Here is a 24,498-nt window from a genome sequence, read left to right as displayed (position 1 = left end):
TAAACTGTGCATTGCACATAGTTATTGCTCAATGGGGCAATTTATCTGTTCATGAGATGGATAGCCTGAGGGAAAAAACTGTTCCTGTGCCTGACGGTTCTGGTGCTCAGAGCTCTGAAGCGTCGGCCAGAAGGCAACAGTTCAAAAAGGTAGTGGGCAGGGTGAGTGGGGTCCAGAGTGATTTTTCCAGCCTTTTTCCTCACTTTGGAAGTGTATAGTTCTTGAAGGGGGGGAGGCAACCAATAATCCTCTCAGCAGTCCGAACTGTCCTTTGTAGTCTTCTGATGACTGATTTTGTAGCTGAAGCAAACCAGACAGTTATTGAAGTGCAGAGGACAGACTCAATGACTGCTGAGTAAAACTGTATCAGCAGTGCCCGTGGCAGGTTAAATTTCCTCAGCTGGCGAAGGAAGTACAACCTCTGCTGGGCCTTTTTCACAATGGAGTCAATGTGGGTCTCCCACTTCAGGTCCTGTGAGATGGTAGTGCCCAGGAACCTGAATGACTCCACTGCTGCCACAGTGCTGTTTAGAATGGTGAGGGGGGTCAGTGTTGGGGTGTTCCTCCAGCTGTTCAACCTCCCTTCTGTATGCAGACTCATCATCATCTCGGATGAGGCCGATGACAGTGGTGTCGTCTGCAAACTTCAGGAGCTTGACAGAGGGGTCCTTGGCGATGCAGTCATTGGTGTAGAGAGAGAAGAGTAGTGGGGAGAGCACACATCCCTGAGGGGCACCAGTGCTGATTGTACAGGTGCTAGAAGTGGGTTTCCCCTGTCTCATAAGCTGCTGCCTGTCTGTCAGAAAGCTGGTAATCCACTGACAGATAGACATGGGAACAGAGAGTTGGTGTAATTTATTCTGCAGTATTGCTGGGATGATGGAGTTGAAAGCCGAACTGAAGTCCACAAAAAGGATCCTTGCATATGTCCCTGGTCTGTCCAGATGTTGCAGGATATGATGCAATCCCATGTTGACTGTATCATCCACAGACCTGTTTGCTCGATAAGCAAATTTTATGGGATCTAGAAAGGGTCCAGTGATGTTCTTCAGGTGGGCCAACACCAGTCTCTCAAATGATTTCATGACCACAGATGTCAGGGCGACAGGTCTGTAGTCATTAAGTCCTGTGATTTTTGGTTTCTTTGGGACAGGAATAATGATTGAGCGTTTGAAGCAGCATGGGACTTCACACTGCTCCAGTGATTTATTGAAGATCTGTGTGAAGATGGGGGCCAGCTGGTTAGCACAGGATCGAAGACACGCTGGTGAGACGCCATCTGGCCTGAAGCCTTCCTCGTCTTTTGTTTCCGAAAGACGCGGCTCACATCATCTTCACAGATCTTAAGTGCAGGTTGAGTAGCAGGAGGGGGATTGCAGGAGGTGTTGGTGTTTGTGTGAAGTGAAGGTCAGAGTGGGTGTGGGGTGTGAGATTGGGCCTTTCAAATCTGCAGTAGAACACATTAAGGTCGTCAGCCAGTTGTTGGTTCCCTACAGGGTTGGGGGTAGGAGTCCTGTAATTTGTGAGTTGTTTCATGCCACTCCACACTGATGCAGGGTCGTTAGCTGAAAACTTGTTTTTCAGCTTCTCAGAGTATCTTCTTTTAGCCACTCTGATTTCCCTGTTCAGTGTGTTCCTGGCCTGATTGTACACGACTTTATCCCCACCCGTGTAAGCATCCTCTTTGGCCTGACGAAGCTGCCTGAGCTCTGCTGTAAACCACGGTTTGTCATTGTTGAACTTTAAATAAGTCCTAGTAGGAATGCACATATCCTGACAGAAACTGATATATGATGTAACAGTATCTGTGAGCTCGTCCAGGTCTGTGGCTGCAGCCTCAAAAACACTCCAATCCGTGCAATCAAAGCAGGCTTGTAGTTTCTGCTCTGCTTCATTGGTCCATCTCTTTACAGTCCTTACTACTGGCTTGGTTGATTTTAATTTCTGCCTGTAGGAAGAAGATGAACCAGACAGTGATCAGAGAGTCCCAAAGCTGCTCTAGGGACAGAGCGATATGCATCCTTTATTGTTGTGTAACAATGATCCAGTATGTTCCTGTCTCTGGTGGGGCATGTGATGTGCTGTTTGTATTTGGGCAGTTCACGTGTGAGATTTGAAGAATAATAATAACGGAGTCCAGGTATTGTTGTTCTGTGTCTGTGATTTGATCAGCCAACTGTTGCAGCGCTGTGTTCAAACACGCGTTTGGTGCGATATACACACTCGCCAGAATAAATGAGGAAAACTCCCGTGGCGAGTAGAAAGGCTTACAGTTAATAAAGAGCACTTCCATATTAGGACAGCACATCATCTTTAACGTTGTTGCATCTGTACACTAACTTGATGAATAAGTTGATGAATAAACAAAAATATAATGTAATACATGTTAATGTTTGAAGAAAAAAGCATAGTTGTACCTCTGTTAGTTTTAGAAGCTAGGCCAATTGTTCACAAAGTAAATTAAAAAAGCAACCTATCACTGAATCGAATGTGCATCCTAACTGTTGCAGGGCAGTAATCATGGCAAATTATTAAAAAAATATATATATTTTTTAATATTATTTAAAAATTATATTTAATATTTAATTTTTATTTAATGTTAATAACATTGCAATGCATCTTGATACCGTGATTTTTATTGTCCTCGAGGCAATTCAGTATGTGGACAGCAGCCAATAACATAAAAACAATTAACATCAATTCATAAATCTTTTGAGCTGTTTGTAAAAGTAATAACTGCCTGTAACACTTCTCAATGAAAGGAGGCGGCGAGAAGCAGATTTCCTGGTTCAGGTAGGCGTTTTATTCTCCTCACTGCAGCAGATACACTCTTTCAGGGTTTTCACTCCATTCAGTAATTCACTCTCATAAATAAACAAACTTCTTCACAATAATAAACTCTCAACTTTGCAATAATAAACTCTCGGCTTCACAATATGATCTCTGGTACCCAGGCTCTCTCTCGTCTACTTGCGGTGTGGCTCTTTTTATGCCGCTCTTCCCCGTGCTCACTGAAATTAGAGACAGGTGTTAGACATAATTTAGCTCAGGTGTAAGCGCCCTTACCGCTTTCTCTCTCTCAGGAGAGATGCTTGACCACGCCCCCGCTGCCACATATACCCACCGCCCGACTCAGGCCGGGGAGGCATCCGGCCTGCCTTCCACTCCCCCCCATTCCTGGAAAGGAAATCGGCGACAGCCATCTGCGCTCCCGGTCTGTGGACCACCTTGAACTCAAACGGTTGAAGAGCTAGATAACAACGGGTGATCCACGCATTGGTATCTTTCATGGGGCGTGATCGGAACAGAGGGTGAAGGCCTGCCCCAACAGGTAGTATCGGAGAGTGAGGACCGCCCACTTGATGGCGAGACACTCCTTTTCCATGGTGCTGTACTTAGTTTCCCTCAACGAGAGCTTACGGCTAATGTACAGCACTGGGCGCTCCTCCCCCTCCACCACCTGCGAGAGTACGGCCCCCAGCCCCCTGTCTGAAGCATCTGTCTGTAAAACAAAAGGGAGAGGTAAGTCTGGTGAATGTAAAAGCGGCCCCCCGCAAAGTGCGGCTTTAACTTGCGTGAACGCCCGCTGACACTGCTCCTTCCACTGGACCAGGTCTGGAGCTCCCTTTTTAGGGAGATCGGTCAGAGGGCTGGTGACGTCCGAATAATTAGGCACGAACCTTCTATAATAGCCAGCCAGCCCCAGGAACTGTCTCACCCCCTTTTTGGTCTTGGACCTTGGGCAGGTCGCAGTCGCCGCTGTCTTGTCAATTTGGGGACGCACCTGCCCTTGGCCCAAGTGGAACCCCAGATACCGTACCTCCACTTCTTTGGGTTTGCTTTGAGTCCCGCTCGGCACAGCGATCTCAGAACTGCCCTCAGATGTTGCATGTGCTGCTGCCAATCATTGCTGTAAATTATGATGTCATCTAAATAGGCAGCGGCGTAAGCTGAATGCGGTCTGAGGATTCGGTCCATGAGACGCTGAAACGTAGCCGGGGCTCCAAACAAACTGAACGGAAGTGTCACAAATTGGTGTAATCCAAACGGTGTGGAGAAGGCGGTTTTTTCACGGGAAATTGGTGTCAAGGGGATCTGCCAATAACCCTTCGTCAAATCCAATGTCGAATAAAACCGAGCAGTGCCCAACCGATCGAGCAACTCAACGCGAGGCATTGGATATGCATCAGATTTAAACACCACGTTGACTTTCCTGTAATCCACACAGAACCGTACAGACCCATTGCTTTTAGGCACTAGAACAACTGGGCTGGACCAATCGCTGTGGGAATCTTCTGTTACCCCCATATCGAGCATTGCATCCAATTCTTCCCAAATGATTTTCTTCTTGTTTTTGGGTAATTGGTAGGGGCGGCTACATACCACGACCCCCGGCTTGGTCTCGATGTGGTGGTGAATGAGATTTGTACGCCCCGGTAGAGGGGAGAACAAATCCGCAAACTCCTGTTGCAACCTATCAACCTCCGCGTGTTGACTCGTGAGAGGTGGTCTCCGCAAGTGACCGGGGTGAACTTTTTATGTTTTGAACTCACCTCCGGTCCGAGCTCCGTCTTTTCGGGAACTACCTTAGTCAACGTCACAGGGACTGCCTCCCTCCACAATTTCAGGAGATTGAGGTGGTATATTTGATGTGCGCCCCCTCTATCGGTTCATTTAACCTCATAATCGAGATCTCCCACTCGTCGTGTGACCTCAAAGGGTCCTTGCCTCTTGGCGAGTAATTTAGAGCTCGATGTGGGAAGCAATACAAGCACTTTATCTCCCGGTGCAAATTCTCTTAGCTGAGTTCCCCTGTTATAGAGTCGGCGTTGTCGTTCTTGAGCTTGGAGCAAATTCTCCTGTGTTAGCTGTCCCAAAGTGTGGAGTTTTGCTCTAAGATCAAGAACGCATTGAATTTCATTTTTACTGTTTGAAGGTCCCTCCTCCCAGGCCTCTCGCAATACATCAAGCACACTGCGTGGGCGTCGCTCATACAGCAGCTCGAATGGGGAGAAGCCAGTGGAGGCTTGCGGGACCTCTCGTACTGCAAATAACAGGGGTCGAGCCATTTATCCCAATTTCTAGCATTGTCGTGCACGAACTTACGAATCATGTTTTTGAGGGTTTTATTAAATCGTTCCACCAGGCCATCCATTTGAGGATGGTATACGCTGGTGCGAATCGATTTAATATTTAACAACTCGTACAGTTCGTGTAGTGTCCGTAACATAAACGTTGTGCCCTGATCGGTGAGGATTTCTTCCGGATCCCCACCCGGGAGATTATTTTGAAGAGTGGCTCCACAACACTGCGTGCTGAGATGTTGCGAAGAGGCACTGCTTCTGGATATCGCGTTGCATAATCCACTAGGACCAATACAGAGAGATGTCCGCGTGTTGACCGTTCTAATGGCCCGACAAGGTCCATTCCAATTCTCTCAAAGGGGACCTCAATCAACGGAAGAGAGCGCAGTGGCGCATTTGGGGTGGCCGGTGGGTTAACCAGCTGGTATTCGCGGCATGCCGCACACCACCTGCGGACATCGCCGCCAATGCCCGGCCAATAGAAACGGGCTATTAGACAGTTCAGTGTTTTCCTTTCTCCTAAGTGACCCGCCATGGGATAATAATGAGCCGCCTGGAATACCATTTCCCGACGGCTCCGTGGAATCAAAAGTTGGGTTGTATCCTCTTTAGTCTGAGCGTCCTGTGTCACTCTATACATCCGCTCATTTATAATCACAAAATAGGGGTATGAAAGGGCGATGTCCGGCTGGAGTCATTGACCATCGATGACTCTCACTTGGTCGAAGGCGTGTTTGAGGGTTTCGTCTCGCGACTGCTCCAAAGGGAAATCCCCCTCAGGGAATTCCCTGAGAAGGGAATAATAACCGCGGGCTCCACTCTATGCTTTTTCCTCCAGAATTTAATCGTCAAGGTCACCACCGGATACTTATGAATATCCCCGTGCACACATTTCACCCTCACCGTTTTACTTGTGCCCAACGCCTCGGGTTGAACCAAGCGTTGGTGGATAGTGATTTGATTACACCCAGTGTCCACCAACGCTTGGTGAGTACCCCCCTTGACACTTACCAGTATCCGGTACGCTCTAAGCCTGTGGGAGGTCAGAGACCCGCACCACCGTCCCCAGCTCCATCAGAGGGCACTGATCCCGGAAGTGGTCCGGGTCCCTGCACCTCCAGCAGGCTGGCCCAGGCGCTACGCTCGCACTTGCGTCAGTGGGCGCCCCCCCCCCGAGGGGGAGAGCAGCGGGGCATCAGGATAGGGGAAGGTGTCACCTCCCACACCCGGGGAACTGGCTGAAGTCCTCCTCGTCTGCGTGGGGCAGGAACGGGACCTGGAGAGAGAGCAGAACGAGAGGAGAGAGGGGAGGGGAATGAGACAGGGGGAAGAGAGAGTGGGAGGGCTCTTCTGCCCTCGGGATCGCCGCCATGTGGTCCTCCGCAAGCTGGACGGCTTCCTCCAGCGATGCCGGGCGGTGGCACTGGACCCACTCCGCCGTCCCCTTTGGCAGTCGATGTATTAATTGCTCCAGTACCACCTGGTCGATGATCCCATCGATGCCGTGGTCCCCCGCTAGCAACCATCTTCGGCAGGCATCGCGGAGCCGTTGGGTGAAGGCAAACGGGCGATCGGAGCTCTCCAGCTTCAGGCTCCGGAAGAGTTGACGACTTTCTTCCGGACTCCGACCAACCCATTGCAGGATGGTTTTCTTTAAGCCTCCGTAAGCCAGGAGGCTCATCGCTGGCAGTTGTTGAGCCGCGAACTGGGCTTCCCCGGACAGTAGCGGGGCCCACTGGCCGAGCGGCCAGACCCAGATCTCGGCGGTGCATTCGAACAGATCCAGGAACGCCTCTGGGTCGTCCGCCGCCCCCATCTTCTGTAACGCAGGTGGGGGTAACGGCATGTGGGTGTCCGGGGTCGCAGCTGGGGATGCCTCCTAGCTGAGGAGGCTCCGGATCGCCTGTCGGTCCTCTGCTTGAGCTCGCATGAGCTCCACAAACCTGCGGTCTTGATCTTGCCGGAGCTCAAGCAGGGATTGCTGGTGGCTCCGATGTAAGCCAGCAACTGGGAGGACTCTACGGGGCGACTTCCGTCCATCTTCAAACCTTTTCCCGGGTTTCGGCACCAGTGTAACACTTAATGAAAGGAGGCGAGAAGCAGATTTCCTGGTTCAGGTAGGCGTTTTATTCTCCTCACTGCAGCAGATACACTCTTTCAGGGTTTTCACTCCGTTCAATAATTCACTCTCATAAATAAACAAACTTCTTCACAATAATAAACTCTCAACTTTGCAATAATAAACTCTCGGCTTCACAATATGATCTCTGTTACCCAGGCTCTCTCTCTCGTCTACTTGCAGTGTGGCTCTTTTTATGCCGCTCTCCCCATGCTCACTGAAATTAGAGACAGGTGTTAGACATAATTTAGCTCAGGTGTAAGCGCCCTTACCGCTTTCTCTCTCTCCGGAGAGATGCTTGACCACGCCCCCGCTGCCACACTGCCATGATAAAATAATTGATTACCATGCAGATCTCTCAGCATTACGGAAGAAAACAGATAAATAACAGTGACTGTGAGTTGAAGTGTGATACTCAGACCAGGGAGCTCCTCACCATCTGTGCAGATGGCGAAACTAACCGTCAGTTTAGTGCTAGCGTACGCGATGCGTACGCGATGCATCCGAGCATTGCTTCTCGAGAGCAAACTTATAGGATATCAGCAAACTCAAGATGCTGTACATTAGACATCACACTATGATGTCACTTGTCTTAATGTCATTTTCTGGGATGTGTTTGAAGGTGAGCACAGATTATGGGAAAGCTCTGGCAGTGTCAATGAACAAAATTTCAGTGCCAGAGCAACTTTTCTGCATTTCATTCCATAATCTCGGCATTAATTGTTGTCTACTGCTGTAATGGCTTGATTTCCCCCGGTCCTCTCCTATATTAGTTGTGTTCTTCTGCACAGCTGCTTGAGGTTAATGGTGAACTGTGGTCATGTGATCGTTCAGGTGCCCTGCGCTTCATGAGGAGAATCATCGGTCTGAAGGATGAGTATTATAACCGCTACATCATGAAAGGAAAGCTATTTGATCCGGTCATCAATGCCCTGCTGGACAACGGAACCAGATACAACCTGCTGAACTCGGCCATCATCGAGCTCTTCGAATTCATTAAAGTGGTGAGTGTGTATCCTTCATATTCCTCACTCACCGTCTGCTCGTGTCTCATGAGTGTCACTTCATCAGGAGGACATCAAGTCTCTCACCGCTCACATCGTCGACAACTTCGACAAAGCGCTGGAGTCCATCGAGTACGTGCAGACGTTCAAAGGTTTGAAGGGCCGATACGAGCAGGAGAAGGAGCGACAGAGCCGAGGGCTCAACAGGTACCTGAACGCATCCAATTTCAATCGACTACACAAACTGATCATGTCATGCCGGGTAACGGGTCAGGTGAATGTCTGACAGGTATCGCAGAGATGCACGCTCATTTGAGGACGATGAAGACATGTGGCTGAATGAAGATGAGGAGGAGGAGGAGGAAACAGACGCAGGCTCAGACAAGAGCAACACTGATTACGGGAAGTACATGGAGAATGAGAAAGGTATTCTTGCATTTAGGCTCTAGTCAGTTGTGAACTGGCTCGTATTCAGTACCACTTTCATTTAAACAAACCCCAGGAACTATGGGTCTGTTCCAAATCTTAGTGAGCGTCCCACTTTATGACATCATAGGTGCGCTCCTGACGTGAAGGCTGTCCTTAATTATGCTGCCTCTTAAGTTGTCTCTTTTTGGTCAGATTCTAAGATTTCATCATATGTATCCTTCTAGGCGATCCATCGTGATAGCTTGGTGGATAAATAAATCCAACATGGCGGACGAGGCGAGATAAATTTTTATTATAAATGTACTTATAAATAAGGGTGGGAATCACAAGGTAACTAGCTTTACGATACTATATGGATATCTAGGTCACGATACGATATTACAGTGATTATTTTTGGTGTACTGCGATATGTCACTCACTGTTTCTCATTATTCTTCAAAAGACTTCAGAGGACTCTTATCAAATCACCAGATGCATTAAATCGATATAAAAGTGCCTGAAATCATTTGAATATAACCATTTATTTGTGAACATAAGCAATACTGACCCTCAAATAAGTATTTTACACGACTTTTAAACAAAGAAGTGAACATATAAAATATTAAGACCTGCAGATACCCTGAAATAGTCTCTGACGCATCCATGCGTCGACAGCTTTTCCACGTTGCGTGTGACATCTGAAGAGTTCCATTCTGTCTCCGCAATAAAGCATACAGTTGAAATCAGAAGTTTACGTACACTAGGTTGAAGTCATTAAAACTCATTTTTTAACCACCCCACAGATTTCATATTAGCAAACTATAGTTTTGTCAAGTCGTTTAGGACATCTACTTTGTGCATTTTGCAGTTGTTACCAACAGATTGCTTCACTTTTAATTGACTATCACAATTCCAGTGGGTCAGAACTTTACATACACTAAGTTATTGTATGTATTTTAAGGCCTACCTTCAAACTGAGTGCCTCTTTGCTTGACATCATGGGAAAATCAAAAGAAATCAGCCAAGACCTCAGAAAAAAAAATTGTGGTCTTCCACAAGTCTGGTTCATCCTACTCAGGAAGGAGACGCATTCTGTCTCCTAGAGATGAATGTAGTTTGGTGTGAAAAGTGCAAATCAATCCCAGAACAACAGCAAAGGACCTTGTGAAGATGCTGGAGGAAACGGGTAGACAAGTATATATATCCACAGTAAAACATGTCCTATATCGACATAACCTGAAGAATACTCAGCAAGGAAGAAGCCACTGCTCCAAAACTGCCATAAAAAAGCCAGACTACAGTTTGCAAGTGCACATGGGGGACAAAGATCTTACTTTTTGGAGAAATGTCCTCTGGTCTGATGAAACAAAAATGTAACTGTTTGGCCATAATGACCATCATTATGTTTGAAGAAAAAAGGGTGAGGCTTGCAAGCCGAAGAACACCATCCCAGCCGTGAAGCATGGGGGTGGCAGCATCATGTTGTTGGGGTGCTTTGCTGCAGGAGGGACTGGTGCAGTTCACAAAACAGATGGCATCATGAGGAAGGAAAATTATGTGGATATATTGAATCAACATCTCAAGACATCAGCCAGGAAGTTAAAGTTTGGTCGCAAATGGGTCTTCCAAATGGACAATGACCCCAAGCATACCTCCAAAGTTGTGGCAAAATGGCTTAAGGACAACAAAGTCAAGGCAGTGGAGTGGCCATCACAAAGCCCTGACCTCAGTCCGATAAAAAAATTTGTGGGCAGAACTGAAAGAGCATGTGTGAGCAAGGAGGCCTACAAACCTGACTCAGTTACACCAGTACTGTCTGGAGGAATGGGCCAAAATTCCAGCAACTTACTGTGAGAAGCTTGTGGAAGGCTACCCAAAATGTTTGACTCAAGTTAAACAATTTAAAGGCAATGATACCAAATACTATCAAAGTGTATGTAAACTTCTGACCCACTGGGAATGTGATGAAAGAAATAAAAGCTGAAATAAATCATTCTCTACTATTATTCTGACATTTCACATTCTTAAAATAATTCGTATCGCTCACTTATGAGACATCGTTTCAGCAAGGATGCTGCCATAGAAGACAGCTGCCTATGTAGGAAGGAGACCGCGATACAGCTCACTAAGTTTGAACAGACCCTCAGTGTTAGTGTCTTAAGTGTTCCTGTTACTGAATGTATAGTGCAACATTCATGATCTCACCCATCATGTATTCATGGAGATTTAAATCAGTGTAGTTGGTGACTAGTTAAAACAACTTGCAGATTCACATTTCAAACAGACTTTTGTTTTAGTAAATGGTACTTTAACTTCAGGTAAACATGTTAACATCAGTGTTGCCACACTCATGAGAATTTAGAATATAGATCAAATGAATTATCAAATTAGTGAATATAGATTTTCTAGTTTTCCTGAAGTGTAAAATATTTCAGCCGCTCTTTATTGCTCTTGTGTTGTGTAAAACTATCTTGCAAGCCATAGTGATATCTTATTTGTGAGTTAGTTGTTGTTTTGAGTCGGTTCTATTTGATTAATTAGTTGAAATGATTCACATTCTGTCTAAATGATTAATTAATGAAGTAATCTGAATCAAATCTCTATCCAGTAACCGATCGATTAAAGATAGATTAAACCAATTAAAGATTCACATCCTATTCAAAAGTATAAAAAGAATGAAGGATGCAGGATCATTAGACTTTTACCTTGTGAATTCACATGTCTGTCTGTCTTGTTTCAGTGAAAGAGAGTCAAGACAAAGACAAAGAGGGTCATGCCAAGCGGACACCCACAGGCAGCTTTAAGTTCACCTTCTCTCAGTCTACAGGAGCTGCCAACGGCTCCAAACCTCCACCATCAGCTTCCTCCAGCAGCCCCAAACCAGCTTCAGTGCCCTCCGGACACACCGCCAGGGTACGTCATGCTCAAATAGTCATGTTACTATTCCTACATTTTTGCTTGTATGTTTGGCAGCAGTTTCCTGGCGAAATTAACACTAGAGGCACTACAACAATAACTTTTATTCTCTTTCACACGAGTGAAACAGCAGATTATCAGTTCATAAACACTTTTTACCCTGTTCCCCACACAATGCTATCTTATATCTAAAAATGTTTACTCTAGTGCATGACTCATTTTAACATTTACATCACATAATGTAAACTACATTTACAAGCTTGTTGAAGTGTGATTAAATTGTGCGGTAGCTTGACTGATAGAACGTTGCACTTGTGATGTAAAGGAGCGGAGTACGAGTCCTGAAGAGCACGTGAGTCCACAAAATGATGTGGTTGTGTTTTTTATCTCACATTTGCTTTTTCTGACACTATTGGTTAGGTTTAGGGTAGGGAGGTCATTTTTGTTGAGCATTAACCTCAAAAACCTCATCTGTTTGGGAGAACATTTAACTCTCTTTTAGCGCCACACAGTAGACATTTCACCTCAGAACTGCTGCGATATGTGTAATGAACTGTGTAATGACTTAATATTTGACAGCCGTATAGATATGTTTCCATAGAGAAGCTTGTTTCCTTATCTAAACCTCCTGTGTTCATCAGACTGGACCCGTGGCCCTCGTGGATTACCCTGATGATGAGGATGAAGAGGAGCATGACGAAGTGGAGCAGTCGCCACGAAAACGGCCTCGCCTGAGCTCTTAAAGCGTGCTGTGCTTCTGTTTCCTGCTGTCTAGCGGTACTGGCTCTGAAGCGCACAAGCTCAGTGAGCCAATTGCAGGGGCTGATGGGCTAGCAGGACTAGCTGCAGTACTGATGTGTGCTTGGAGAGCGAGCGGCTGCTGGAATACTGCTGTACAGTGTTCATTTTTTCCTTTTAAATGAGTTGTTTTTTTAAGAATAGAACCAGAGATCCTGTCGGTGGGCCTTTATAATCACACGTCTGTCGTTCAGGATAAAGTTGCGGTTGCAATGTTGGTTTTTAAAACAATAAACTGCAGTAACATGATCTTTGTGTGAATCGGCTTGTGTTGATCCTGTTGTGAATGCATTGTAGTAAAAACATTCTGCTCCATGGACGTTTAAGAGTACTGATCTGAGATCAGCTTTTGGCCATCCTGTGTTGATGAATAAGACCTGAAAGTTGATTGGACCAGGATGTTTTGATTAAATACTAAAACTGTTAGTTTTACTACTAGCACCATCTCTGATAATGAACATTTGTATAATTTTTTTTTATTTTATTTTTTTTACAGTTTTTAGATTAAATTTGGTCTTGCAGTTGAACAGTGTTAATTATTTGTGATGGATTTGAATAAGAACTAATCCACTACTAATTACTAAAATACAATTTTAATCTGATTACTAAATGGATGAAAGGAATCACATAACTAGTCACTTCACTTAGTTATTTTCCAAAATATTTTGATAGAAAAGTTTTTGTTTTTCCACTCAAATAATTCATAATGTCTAATTTTCCTCCATTGTCACACACTGGTTTCCGTGATAATGACATACATATGAACTTATGAAAAATGTGTAGCCTGAGGAATGTACTTAAGTTAAAGTCAGTAACTGTAATCTGATTACTGGAATGTAAAGTGTTACACTACTTTTTGACCTAAAGTAGATTACAGTCACTGATTTGTGTTGAGATTACACCCATTATGTGTCTCATCCACATGAGTTCACGAACATGATCATCATCCCTGTGCTGGAGGATCATGAGAGACCACTCTTTTATCCTACAGGTGTCTGCTCTGTATGCTCAATAAAGTGACAGTAACAAAAGAGCCCGCAATAACAGTCGATTTAGTTTTAAATATGAGAAAGTGCTGGCTGGTTCAGTGGCATTCACACTGAATCACAACCGCACACAACCATCTGCTCACAACATGTCTCAACAACTGACATTTACTACATTTAATCAACATTATTCTCCATTAGTTGCTGCAAGAGTTGTGAAAGCTGGGTTCGTCGGAGGACAACATTTGAAATGATTTGTTGATATTTCTGATTTATAACTGAGTTGGCCAGTAAACGATGCGTGCAGCGGTTTTCTTATTTTGGTCTAAAACATTTGAAATGTATGTGGTTAAATTGTCATGATTTGTTGAAAAAGCTTTTTATATTAATTTTTTCCTTTTCCCTAATGTTATAATTAAAAACACTTCTACGTGCAGGACCGCGAGAGGTCACTAACAACACACGGTTTAGATTCATTCCTATTTTTATTACCACCGCAGCATTAATTGACCGTTTAAACATGATTTAGTGATAGATCCTTTTATCTCGTGTAAAGTGTATAATCCTGTTGATATAACAGATCTGTTACAGTTCTGACTGCTTCAGAAACACACGGTCTTTATAAGCCCTTTATATACTCCGCTCCTCTGCTGTGTCCATGTACAGGTGCATCTCAATAAATTAGAATGTCGTGGAAAAGTTCATTTATTTCAGTAATTCAACTCAAATTGTGAAACTCGTGTATTAAATAAATTCAATGCACACAGACTGAAGTAGTTTAAGTCTTTGGTTCTTTTAATTGTGATGATTTTGGCTCACATTTAACAAAAACCCACCAATTCACTATCTCAAAAAATTAGAATATGGTGACATGCCAATCAGCTAATCAACTCAAAACACCTGCAAAAAGGTTTCCTGAGCCTTCAAAATGGTCTCTCAGTTTGGTTCACTAGGCTACACAATCATGGGGAAGACTGCTGATCTGACAGTTGTCCAGAAGACAATCATTGACACCCTTCACAAGGAGGGTAAGCCACAAACATTCATTGCCAAAGAAGCTGGCTGTTCACAGAGTGCTGTATCCAAGCATGTTAACAGAAAGTTGAGTGGAAGGAAAAAGTGTGGAAGAAAAAGATGCACAACCAACCGAGAGAACCGCAGCCTTATGATTGTCAAGCAAAATCGATTCAAGAATTTGGGAGAACCTCACAAGGAATGGACTGAGGCTGGGGTCAAGGCATCAAGAGCCACCACACACAGACGTGTCAAGGAATTTGGCTACAGTTGTCGTATTCCTCTTGTTAAGCCACTCCTGAACCACAGACAACGTCAGAGGCGTCTTACCTGGGCTAAGGAGAAGAAGAACTGGACTGTTGCCCAGTGGTCCAAAGTCCTCTTTTCAGATGAGAGCAAGTTTTGTATTTCATTTGGAAACCAAGGTCCTAGAGTCTGGAGGAAGGGTGGAGAAGCTCATAGCCCAAGTTGCTTGAAGTCCAGTGTTAAGTTTCCACAGTCTGTGATGATTTGGGGTGCAATGTCATCTGCTGGTGTTGGTCCATTGTGTTTTTGAAAACCAAAGTCACTGCACCCGTTTACCAAGAAATTTTGGAGCACTTCATGCTTCCTTCTGCTGACCAGCTTTTTAAAGATGCTGATTTCATTTTCCAGCAGGATTTGGCACCTGCCCACACTGCCAAAAGCACCAAAAGTTGGTTAAATGACCATGGTGTTGGTGTGCTTGACTGGCCAGCAAACTCACCAGACCTGAACCCCATAGAGAATCTATGGGGTATTGTCAAGAGGAAAATGAGAAACAAGAGACCAAAAAATGCAGATGAGCTGAAGGCCACTGTCAAAGAAACCTGGGCTTCTATACCACCTCAGCAGTGCCACAAACTGATCACCTCCATGCCACGCCGAATTGAGGCAGTAATTAAAGCAAAAGGAGCCCCTACCAAGTACTGAGTACATATACAGTAAATGAACATACTTTCCAGAAGGCCAACAATTTACTAAAAATGTTTTTTTATTGGTCTTATGATGTATTCTAATTTGTTGAGATAGTGAATTGGTGGGTTTTTGTTAAATGTGAGCCAAAATCATCACAATTAAAAGAACCAAAGACTTAAACTACTTCAGTCTGTGTGCACTGAATTTATTTAATACACGAGTTTCACAATTTGAGTTGAATTACTGAAATAAATGAACTTTTCCACGACATTCTAATTTATTGAGATGCACCTGTATAATGGCATGTTTCACAGAATCCAGTGTTTTTATTTGGACGAGTCCAGCAGTGACGTCCATACTACATACTAACTACTTGAGACGCAGTATGCACTCGTGTACAGTGTGATGTGTACGGGTGGAAACTGTACAATTACTGTTTATTTCCGAGACACTTACTGATGGATGAATGTAGCATACTACAATTTAAACATTTATTGCTCCGTACTACATTCTTGTCCACATAATGGTGTTCTTTTCCCAATATAATGTCTCATTCCCGTTATCTGTGGCGGAAGTAGAGCGGAGTAAATCACAGAGAGAGTGTGTGTGTGTGTGTGTGTGTGTGTGTGTGTGTGTGTGTGTGTGTGTGTCTCTCTCTCTCAGTCTCGTGTGTGTGTGTGTGTGTGTGTTTGTCTCTATGTGAGTGTGTCTGTGTGTGTGCGTCTGTCTGTGTTGTGTGTGTGTGTGTGTGTGTGTGTCTATGAGTCTCTCTGTGTGTGTGTGTGTGTGTATGTGTGTCTGTGTGTGCGCGTCTGTGTGTGTGTGTTTCTGTGTTGTCTGTGTCTCTGTGAGCGTGTGTCTCTCTGTGTGTGTATGTGTGTGTGTTTGTCTCTATGTAAGTGTGTGTGTATCTGTTTGTTTGTGTGTGTGTGTTTGTCTCTATGTAAGTGTGTGTGTATCTGTTTGTTTGTGTGTGTGTGTGTCTTCAGTGGATTGATCCCTCTTTGATCTGCCGCATTCCTGATGAGAATATTCCTGTCAGGATGAGTGCGTGTTTAATGCCGTTTTCCACATGAGTGCTTGAGAAACACAAAGACCTTCACAAACACAGCCGCTTCAATCTCGCAAAATGGAGAAGGTGGAGAATGAAGTTTTTACGCCTTTGTTGGAGGATTTTCTGCTGTCTCTAGTGTGTTGGGTGAGATAGTATAAACACTCTTCGTCGGTGTTCTTCACACACGTGTGTATATAGAGTTTGTTATTTCCACGTGTGTCTGTAGGTGAAGACGGTGTGTCCGCCTCGCTCTGACGCGTCGCGTCTGTCGGAGTTCATGACGCTAGTGGACGGAGTTTATCTGAACAACATCATGATTCAGCTGTGAGTAAACACATTTAAACGCTCTTTCAACATGGATCCGGCATGTATGATGTAATTTACTCTGTGAATGAGGAATAATTGATGACGGCCTCAGTGAATGAAGCTATGTGTTATAGTGTTATAGATACTGTTATATAGTGTAATAACACTCAATGGTAGTGCTGTTGTGTGACAGAGATTCATTACACATGATGCAGCGTGTGTCTGTGTACAGGTTTAACCTCCGTTAAAGGATTGTAAAACCTGAGATCACCTACATTGTGGGGAGCAGCCAGCGGTCCTCACAAGGGAAATAACATATTAAATGATGTTTTATTGAAAATGTAAAAATTCAGAAAGTTTTTTGTGAGGGTTAGGGTTAGGGGATAGAATCTATAGTTCATACAGTATAGAAATCATTATGTCTATGGAGAGTCCTCATAATGATAGCTGCACCAACATGTGAGTGTGTGTGTGTGTGTGTGTGTGAGTGTGTGTGTGTTTAGGGTTAGGGTTAGGGGATAGAATCTATAGTTCATACAGTATAGAAATCATTATGTCTATGGAGAGTCCTCATAATGATAGCTGCACCAACATGAGTGTGTGTGTGTGTGTGTGTGTGTGTGTGTGTGTGTGTGTGTGTGTGTGTGTGTGTGGTTTAGGGTTAGGGTTAGGGGATAGAATCTATAGTTTGTACAGTATAAAAATCATTATGTCTATGGAGAGTCCTCATAATGATAGCTGCACCAACATGTGTGTGTGTGTGTGTGTGTGTGTGTGTGTGTGTGTGTGTGTGTGTTTAGGGTTAGGGTTAGGGGATAGAATCTATAGTTCATACAGTATAGAAATCATTATGTCTATGGAGAGTCCTCATAATGATAGCTGCACCAACATGAGTGTGTGTGTGTGTGTGTGTGTGTGTGTGTGTGTGTGTGTGGTTTAGGGTTAGGGTTAGGGGATAGAATCTATAGTTTGTACAGTATAAAAATCATTATGTCTATGGAGAGTCCTCATAATGATAGCTGCACCAACATGTGTGTGTGTGTGTGTGTGTGTGTGTGTGTGTGTGTGTGTGTGTGTGTGTGTGTGTGTGTGTGTGTGTTTAGGGTTAGGGTTAGGGGATAGAATCTATAGTTCATACAGTATAAAAATCATGTCTATGGAGAGTCCTCATAATGATAGCTGCACCAACATGTGTGTGTGTGTGTGTGTGTGTGTGTGTTTAGGGTTAGGGTTAGGGGATAGAATCTATAGTTCATACAGTATAAAAATCATGTCTATGGAGAGTCCTCATAATGATAGCTGCACCAACATGAGTGTGTGTGTGTGTATGTGTGTGTGTGTTTAGGGGTAGGGTTAGGGTTAGGGGATAGAATCTATAGTTCATACAGTATAAAAATCATTATGTCTATGGAGAGTCCTCATAATGATAGCTGCACCAACATAGGTGTGTGTGTGTGTGAGTGTGTGTTTGTGTGTGTGGTTTAGGGGTAGGGTTAGGGTTAGGGGATAGATTCTATAGTTTGTACAGTATAAAAATCATTATGTCTATGGAGAGTCCTCATAATGATAGCTGCACCAACGTGTGTGTGTGTGTGTGTGTGTGTGGTTTAGGGGTAGGGTTAGGGTTAGGGGATAGAATCTATAGTTTGTACAGTATAAAAATCATTATGTCTATGGAGAGTCCTCATAATGATAGCTGCACCAACATGAGTGTGTGTGTGTATGTGTGTGTGTGTTAGGGGATAGAATCTATAGTTCATACAGTATAAAAATCATTATGTCTATGGAGAGTCCTCATAATGATAGCTGCACCAACATGTGTGTGTGTGTGTGTGTGTGTGTTTAGGGGTAGGGTTAGGGTTAGGGGATAGAATCTATAGTTCATACAGTATAAAAATCATTATGTCTATGGAGAGTCCTCATAATGATAGCTGCACCAACATGTGTGTGTGTGTGTGTGTGTGTGTGTGTGTGTTTAGGGGTAGGGTTAGGGTTAGGGGATAGAATCTATAGTTCATACAGTATAAAAATCATTATGTCTATGGAGAGTCCTCATAATGATAGCTGCACCAACATGTGTGTGTGTGTGTGTGTGTGTGTGTGTTTAGGGGTAGGGTTAGGGTTAGGGGATAGAATCTATAGTTCATACAGTATAAAAATCATTATGTCTATGGAGAGTCCTCATAATGATAGCTGCACCAACATGTGTGTGTGTGTGTGTGTGTGTGTGTGTGTTTAGGGGTAGGGTTAGGGTTAGGGGATAGAATCTATAGTTCATACAGTATAAAAATCATTATGTCTATGGAGAGTCCTCATAATGATAACTGCACCAACATGTGTGTGTGTGTGTGTGTGTGTGTGTGTGTTTAGGGGTAGGGTTAGGGTTAGGGGATAGAATCTATAGTTCATACAGTATAAAAATCATTATGTCTATGGAGAGTCCTCATAATGATAGCTGCACCAACATGTGTGTGTGTGTGTGTGTGTGTGTGTGTGGTTTAGGGGTAGTGTTAGGGTTAGGGGATAGAATCTATAGTTCATACAGTATAAAAATCATTATGTCTATGGAGAGTCCTCATAATGATAGCTGCACCAACATGTGTGTGTGTGTGTGTGTGTGTGTGTGGTTTAGGGGTAGTGTTAGGGTTAGGGGATAGAATCTATAGTTCATACAGTATAAAAATCATTATGTCTATGGAGAGTCCTCATAATGATAACTGCACCAACATGTGTGTGTGTGTGTGTGTGTGTGTGTGTGTGTGTGTGTGTGTTTAGGGTTAGGGTTAGGGGATAGAATCTATAGTTCATACAGTATAAAAATCATTATGTCTATGGAGAGTCCTCATAATGATAACTGCACCAACATGTGTGTGTGTGTGTGTGTGTGTGAGTGTTAGGTTTAGGGGTAGGGTTAGGGTTAGGGGATAGAATCTATAGTTCATACAGTATAAAAATCATTATGTCTATGGAGAGTCCTCATAATGATAACTGCACCAACGTGTGTGTGTGTGTGTTTAGGGGTAGGGTTAGGGTTAGGGGATAGAATCTATAGTTCATACAGTATAAAAATCATTATGTCTATGGAGAGTCCTCATAATGATAGCTGCACCAACATGTGTGTGTGTGTGTGTGTGTGTGTGTGTGTGTGTGTGAGTGTTTAGGGGTAGGGTTAGGGTTAGGGGATAGAATCTATAGTTCATACAGTATAAAAATCATTATGTCTATGGAGAGTCCTCATAATGATAACTGCACCAACATGTGTGTGTGTGTGTGTGTGTGTGTGTGTGAGAGTGTGAGTGTGTGTGTGTGTGTGTGTGTGTGTGTTTAGGGGTAGGGTTAGGGTTAGGGGATAGAATCTATAGTTCATACAGTATAAAAATCATTATGTCTATGGAGAGTCCTCATAATGATAGCTGCACCAACATGTGTGTGTGTGTGTGTGTGTGTGTGTGTGTGTGTTTAGGGGTAGGGTTAGGGTTAGGGGATAGAATCTATAGTTCATACAGTATAAAAATCATTATGTCTATGGAGAGTCCTCATAATGATAGCTGCACCAACATGTGTGTGTGTGTGTGTGTGTGTGTGTGTGTGTGTGTGTGTTTAGGGGTAGGGTTAGGGTTAGGGGATAGAATCTATAGTTCATACAGTATAAAAATCATTATGTCTATGGAGAGTCCTCATAATGATAACTGCACCAACGTGTGTGTGTGTGTGTGTGTGTGTGTGTGTGTGTTTAGGGGTAGGGTTAGGGTTAGGGGATAGAATCTATAGTTCATACAGTATAAAAATCATTATGTCTATGGAGAGTCCTCATAATGATAACTGCACCAACATGAGTGTGTGTGTGTATGTGTGTGTGTGTTTAGGGGTAGGGTTAGGGTTAGGGGATAGAATCTATAGTTTATACAGTATAAAAATCATTATGTCTATGGAGAGTCCTCATAATGATAGCTAAACCAACATACGCGTGTGTGTGTGTGTGTGTGTGTGTGTGTGTGTACTGCATTAATTGGGTTATTATGTTTTTTTTTTTTCATCTTTTTCCACTCATGTCATAAAATTATGAAGTGATAAGTTCATGGCCGTCAGTGAAATGTGTGTGTCAGTAATGTGTTTAGTGCAGCACACACACACGAAAAACACAAACTAGTTTGTTTGTCTGACTGGTTTTAATAATGCAAGGAATGATGGACTGTGTGTTTGTTTATCTGTTTGTGCATCTCATCTGCCGCACACACATCGGCCCAACACACAGCACTCATTACACACACACACACACACATACACACAGTGTTGTTCAGCACTCATGTTGGCTCATACACTCATAATAAACACTGTGTGCAGTTACTGCAGTGTTTTAGGTAGAATTTAGCTCATTGTCAGTGGATTATCCTGTAAACTCAAACAAATAAGAGCTGTAAAGTCAACAGCACTTACAATAATACACTCATTTAAAGTCAAGCATACACTACACGACGTACAGTCTGCGCTCTGCGACTCACAGTCTTGTTTTTCATTGTGGTGTTGCGTGTAACCGGTCCTGCTCAACCCTCTCCGAACGGGACTCGAACCGGTGTCGCCGGCATGGGAGGACACGCTGACCAGAAGACTAAAGGCTACAGCCCCTATCATCAGTCGCTAGCGCGCCTTTTGAGGCCAGGGGACCAGAGGTGGGTAGAGTAGCCAAAAACTGTACTCAAGTAAAAGTACAATTACTTAAAAAAAAAAAAAATTACTGAAGTAGATGTAAAAGTACTAACATATATAATTACTTGAGTAAGAGTAAGTATCCAATTAAAAGAGTACTCAAGTAATGAGTAACTCGTTACTTTCACAAATGACATAATGGACGTCAACTCCCCTATATTCCATTACATAATACATATTTAACATGTATTACAGAATTATTATTATTATTATTAAGGCAGTGGTAGCTCAGTGGTTAAGGCTCTGGGTTACTGATCAGAAGGTCAGGGGTTTAAGCCCCAGCACCGCCAAGATGCCACTGTTGGGCCCTTGAGCAAGGTCCTTGACCCTATTTGCTCCAGGGGCACTGTATCATGGCTGACCCTGCACTCTGACCCCAGCCTAGCTGGGATATGTGAATTTCACTGTATATGTGCAAATGTATAATGTGTGATAAATAAAGAAAATTATTATTAATTAAAATTAATTATTAATGGAAATTGTCATCATTCACCATCATGTTGTTCCAAACCCGTATGACTGACTTTCTTCCATGCAACACAAAGTAGATATTAGACAGAATATTTGCCTGAGTCACTATTTACTTTCAGTGAATGTTTTTTTCTTTATATTTTGAAAATGAATGGTGACCGAGCCTGTCATTCCCTAACATTCTGTCTAACATATTTTGTGTTCCACATAATGCAAAGCATCACACTGGTTTAGAACAACATGAGGGTAGGGAAATGATGACAGAATATTAAATTATGGCTGAGCTATAACTTTAAAGGGATAGTTCACCCAAAAATGAAAATTCTCATTATTTACTCACCCTCATGCCATCCCAGATATGGATGACTTCCTTTCTTCTGCAGAACACAAATTAAGATTTTTAGAAGAATATTTCAGCTCTGTAGGCCAAAATGTTGATGCTCCAAAAAGCACATGAACTAAACTATTCTTTTTTTCACTGTGCAGAACGAAGAAAGTGTTTCACTTTGAAGAACATGATGCTGCAGGTTGGACTCGGCTTGAGTGACAATCTGTGACAGCACGCGCATCTGTGTGAACTTCCGCTCTCGTAAAAGTCCCATTCAGTAATCTCTCAATAAATTACACATGAATTAAAATTAAACCCAGTAATGTAATGACAGGAACGCCACCCATTGTAAAGAACTAAAAGTAAAGCCATTTCATTAAAAATTTACTTGAGTGAGAGTAAAAAGTACCCACTTTTAAACCTACTCTAAAAGTAAATTTTTTCCCCAAAAGTTACTCAAGTAAATGTAACACAGTAAATGTAGTGCATTACTTCCCACCTCTGCAGGGGAGTGAGGTTTACACATACTGCACAGCTATCACGTACCAGCTGGCTCCCGCTACATGCGCTCACTACAAGACTGATCGCACACTGTATCAAGTACACGACCATTCGTCCCGATTCACATTCTGTGTTCACCTGGTATTAAGATGCATTTTGGGTGATCTGATCACAAGTGTACAAGCGAGACCGTTACACCAGCTCGTCTCTTTTGACCACTTGTGGGGGAAGTGTCTGCTTTCATGATGATATACATCAATCATTACTTCAGTATATCACTGAATGATAATAAAGCACAAATAAGTAAAAGAAGAGAAAGAAAGTATTAAAAGCTGACACACAGTTTGTCTTATTATAGAGAAACATGATGTTTAGATCAGAATTCTGGGTTATTTTAGTGCAGTACCTGTTCATCACCAGATGATCCGATAAAGATTCGTATTACGCGAGGTGAGGAGTAATGGAAGGCTTTCTTGGAAGAACCACAACATTTTCTTGTTCCTGGACTTTGTAAATTCGATGCGAGAGAAACGTGATCGATTCAAGGAATGCAAGAAGCTCTTACATCAACAGAAGGTCACATTTGCAGTGATGTTCCCGGCCAAATTGAGAATAGATACTAAGGATGGCCGCAAAATATTTACATGCCCACAGCAAGCATTGTCTTTCATAGAGACAATGGGGTGAGTAAGCCATTTGGTGTATCTCATGTGGCCCCCAAGTGAGCTTGAATCTCTGTACATACACTTGACTGTCTGAGGAAGATGGGCGCCATTTTGTTTCTTTTTGTGTTGGTTCTGTCTAGCAGCTGGAGTTTGTTTTGTGTAGTAACACTCCTTCAAGAATCTCTTGCATCGACGGAGGATTGCTTTTGCACTGATGTTTCCGGCCAAATTGAGAATAGATACTAAGGATGGCCACAAATATTTACATGCCCACAACAAGCATTGTCCTTCATAAAGTCATTGGAATTAGTAAGCTATTGTGTGATTCTCACCAACTGAGCTTGATGCACTGAACATTCACTTGACTGTCCGAGGAGGCTAAGCACCTTTTTTGTTACTTTTTGTGCTGGTTCTGCCTAGCGGCTGGAGTTTGTTTTGTGGAATAACACTCCTTTGGGACAGTTGTGGATGAATCTGCATGTTCCTTGTGCTTATGCCTCCTATTGGATGGAGTTTGTTTTGTGGAATATTATTTTGCAGGACATTGGAAGGATTAGGTCATCTGTTGATCAGTTCATCTGTTGATCAGCCGGCTCACTGAACATTCGTTTGAGTGTCCGAGGAAACTGAACAGATTTTTTGTTTTTTTGTGCTGGTTCCGCTAGCAGCTGGAGTTTGTTTTGTGGAGTAACACACCTTCAAGACAGTTTTGTGAATGAATCTACACATTCTTTGTGTTTATCCCACCTATTGGCTGGAGTTTGTTTTATAGATTATTTTCTGTTACGTAATTCTGTCTCACAATATTTGTATAGAATCACTGGATTCGAGCAATCCGACGGCAAACTTCTTGAGAGAAGTTGAAGCTCCGTCCCCCAGACTCTGAATTAGCAGGGAGTAATACACTGATGCCTCCTGACCTTTTCCAAAAACAGTAATCACCTCTCACAGAGTATCTGCCGCTTTAGGGGGGTGTATGCTACTCCCAAAAATAGTACAGAGCAGGTGGCACAGCTGTAAATATCTAAAGAACTGAAATCTGGGAATCCCAAAATGTTGAACCATATTTTCAAAGGATCTTAACACTCCTCTCTCATATAGGTCACCGAGTGTAGTAACCCCCCTCACAATCCACTCTGTCCAGCAGAAAGGGGACTTATTAATACTTAATCTTGGGTTCAGCCATATGCTTGAGGCTACA

At 43.3% G+C, this 24,498-nt stretch overlaps 2 protein-coding genes across 4 annotated transcripts in view; both read left to right on the top strand.

Moving 5' to 3' along the window:
* LOC127413738 (serine/threonine-protein phosphatase 4 regulatory subunit 3-like) overlaps nucleotides 1-12,856 on the top strand; it is a 35,890-nt gene extending 23,034 nt beyond the window's left edge. For 2 of the 3 annotated variants that reach the window (XM_051651133.1, XM_051651132.1), the window contains 5 exons: nucleotides 8,038-8,207; nucleotides 8,275-8,414; nucleotides 8,497-8,633; nucleotides 11,356-11,528; nucleotides 12,173-12,856. In XM_051651133.1, coding sequence (XP_051507093.1) covers nucleotides 8,038-8,207; nucleotides 8,275-8,414; nucleotides 8,497-8,633; nucleotides 11,356-11,528; nucleotides 12,173-12,274 — 722 coding nt within the window. In that variant the 3' untranslated portion in view covers nucleotides 12,275-12,856. The remainder of the gene's footprint in view (nucleotides 1-8,037; nucleotides 8,208-8,274; nucleotides 8,415-8,496; nucleotides 8,634-11,355; nucleotides 11,529-12,172) is intronic. The other variant, XM_051651134.1, reaches the window with a different exon arrangement.
* A 3,067-nt stretch (nucleotides 12,857-15,923) lies between these two features.
* Nucleotides 15,924-24,498, top strand: part of LOC127413754 (protein Hook homolog 3-like) — a 73,512-nt gene continuing 64,937 nt past the window's right edge. The window contains exons 1-2 of the mRNA XM_051651176.1: nucleotides 15,924-16,463; nucleotides 16,546-16,643. The gene's annotated coding sequence lies outside the window, so the exon portion shown is untranslated. The remainder of the gene's footprint in view (nucleotides 16,464-16,545; nucleotides 16,644-24,498) is intronic.

This window comes from Myxocyprinus asiaticus, chromosome 23, assembly GCF_019703515.2.
Source record: "Myxocyprinus asiaticus isolate MX2 ecotype Aquarium Trade chromosome 23, UBuf_Myxa_2, whole genome shotgun sequence".
Lineage (NCBI taxonomy): Eukaryota > Metazoa > Chordata > Actinopteri > Cypriniformes > Catostomidae > Myxocyprinus > Myxocyprinus asiaticus.
This window is presented reverse-complemented; position numbering and strand designations above follow the sequence as displayed.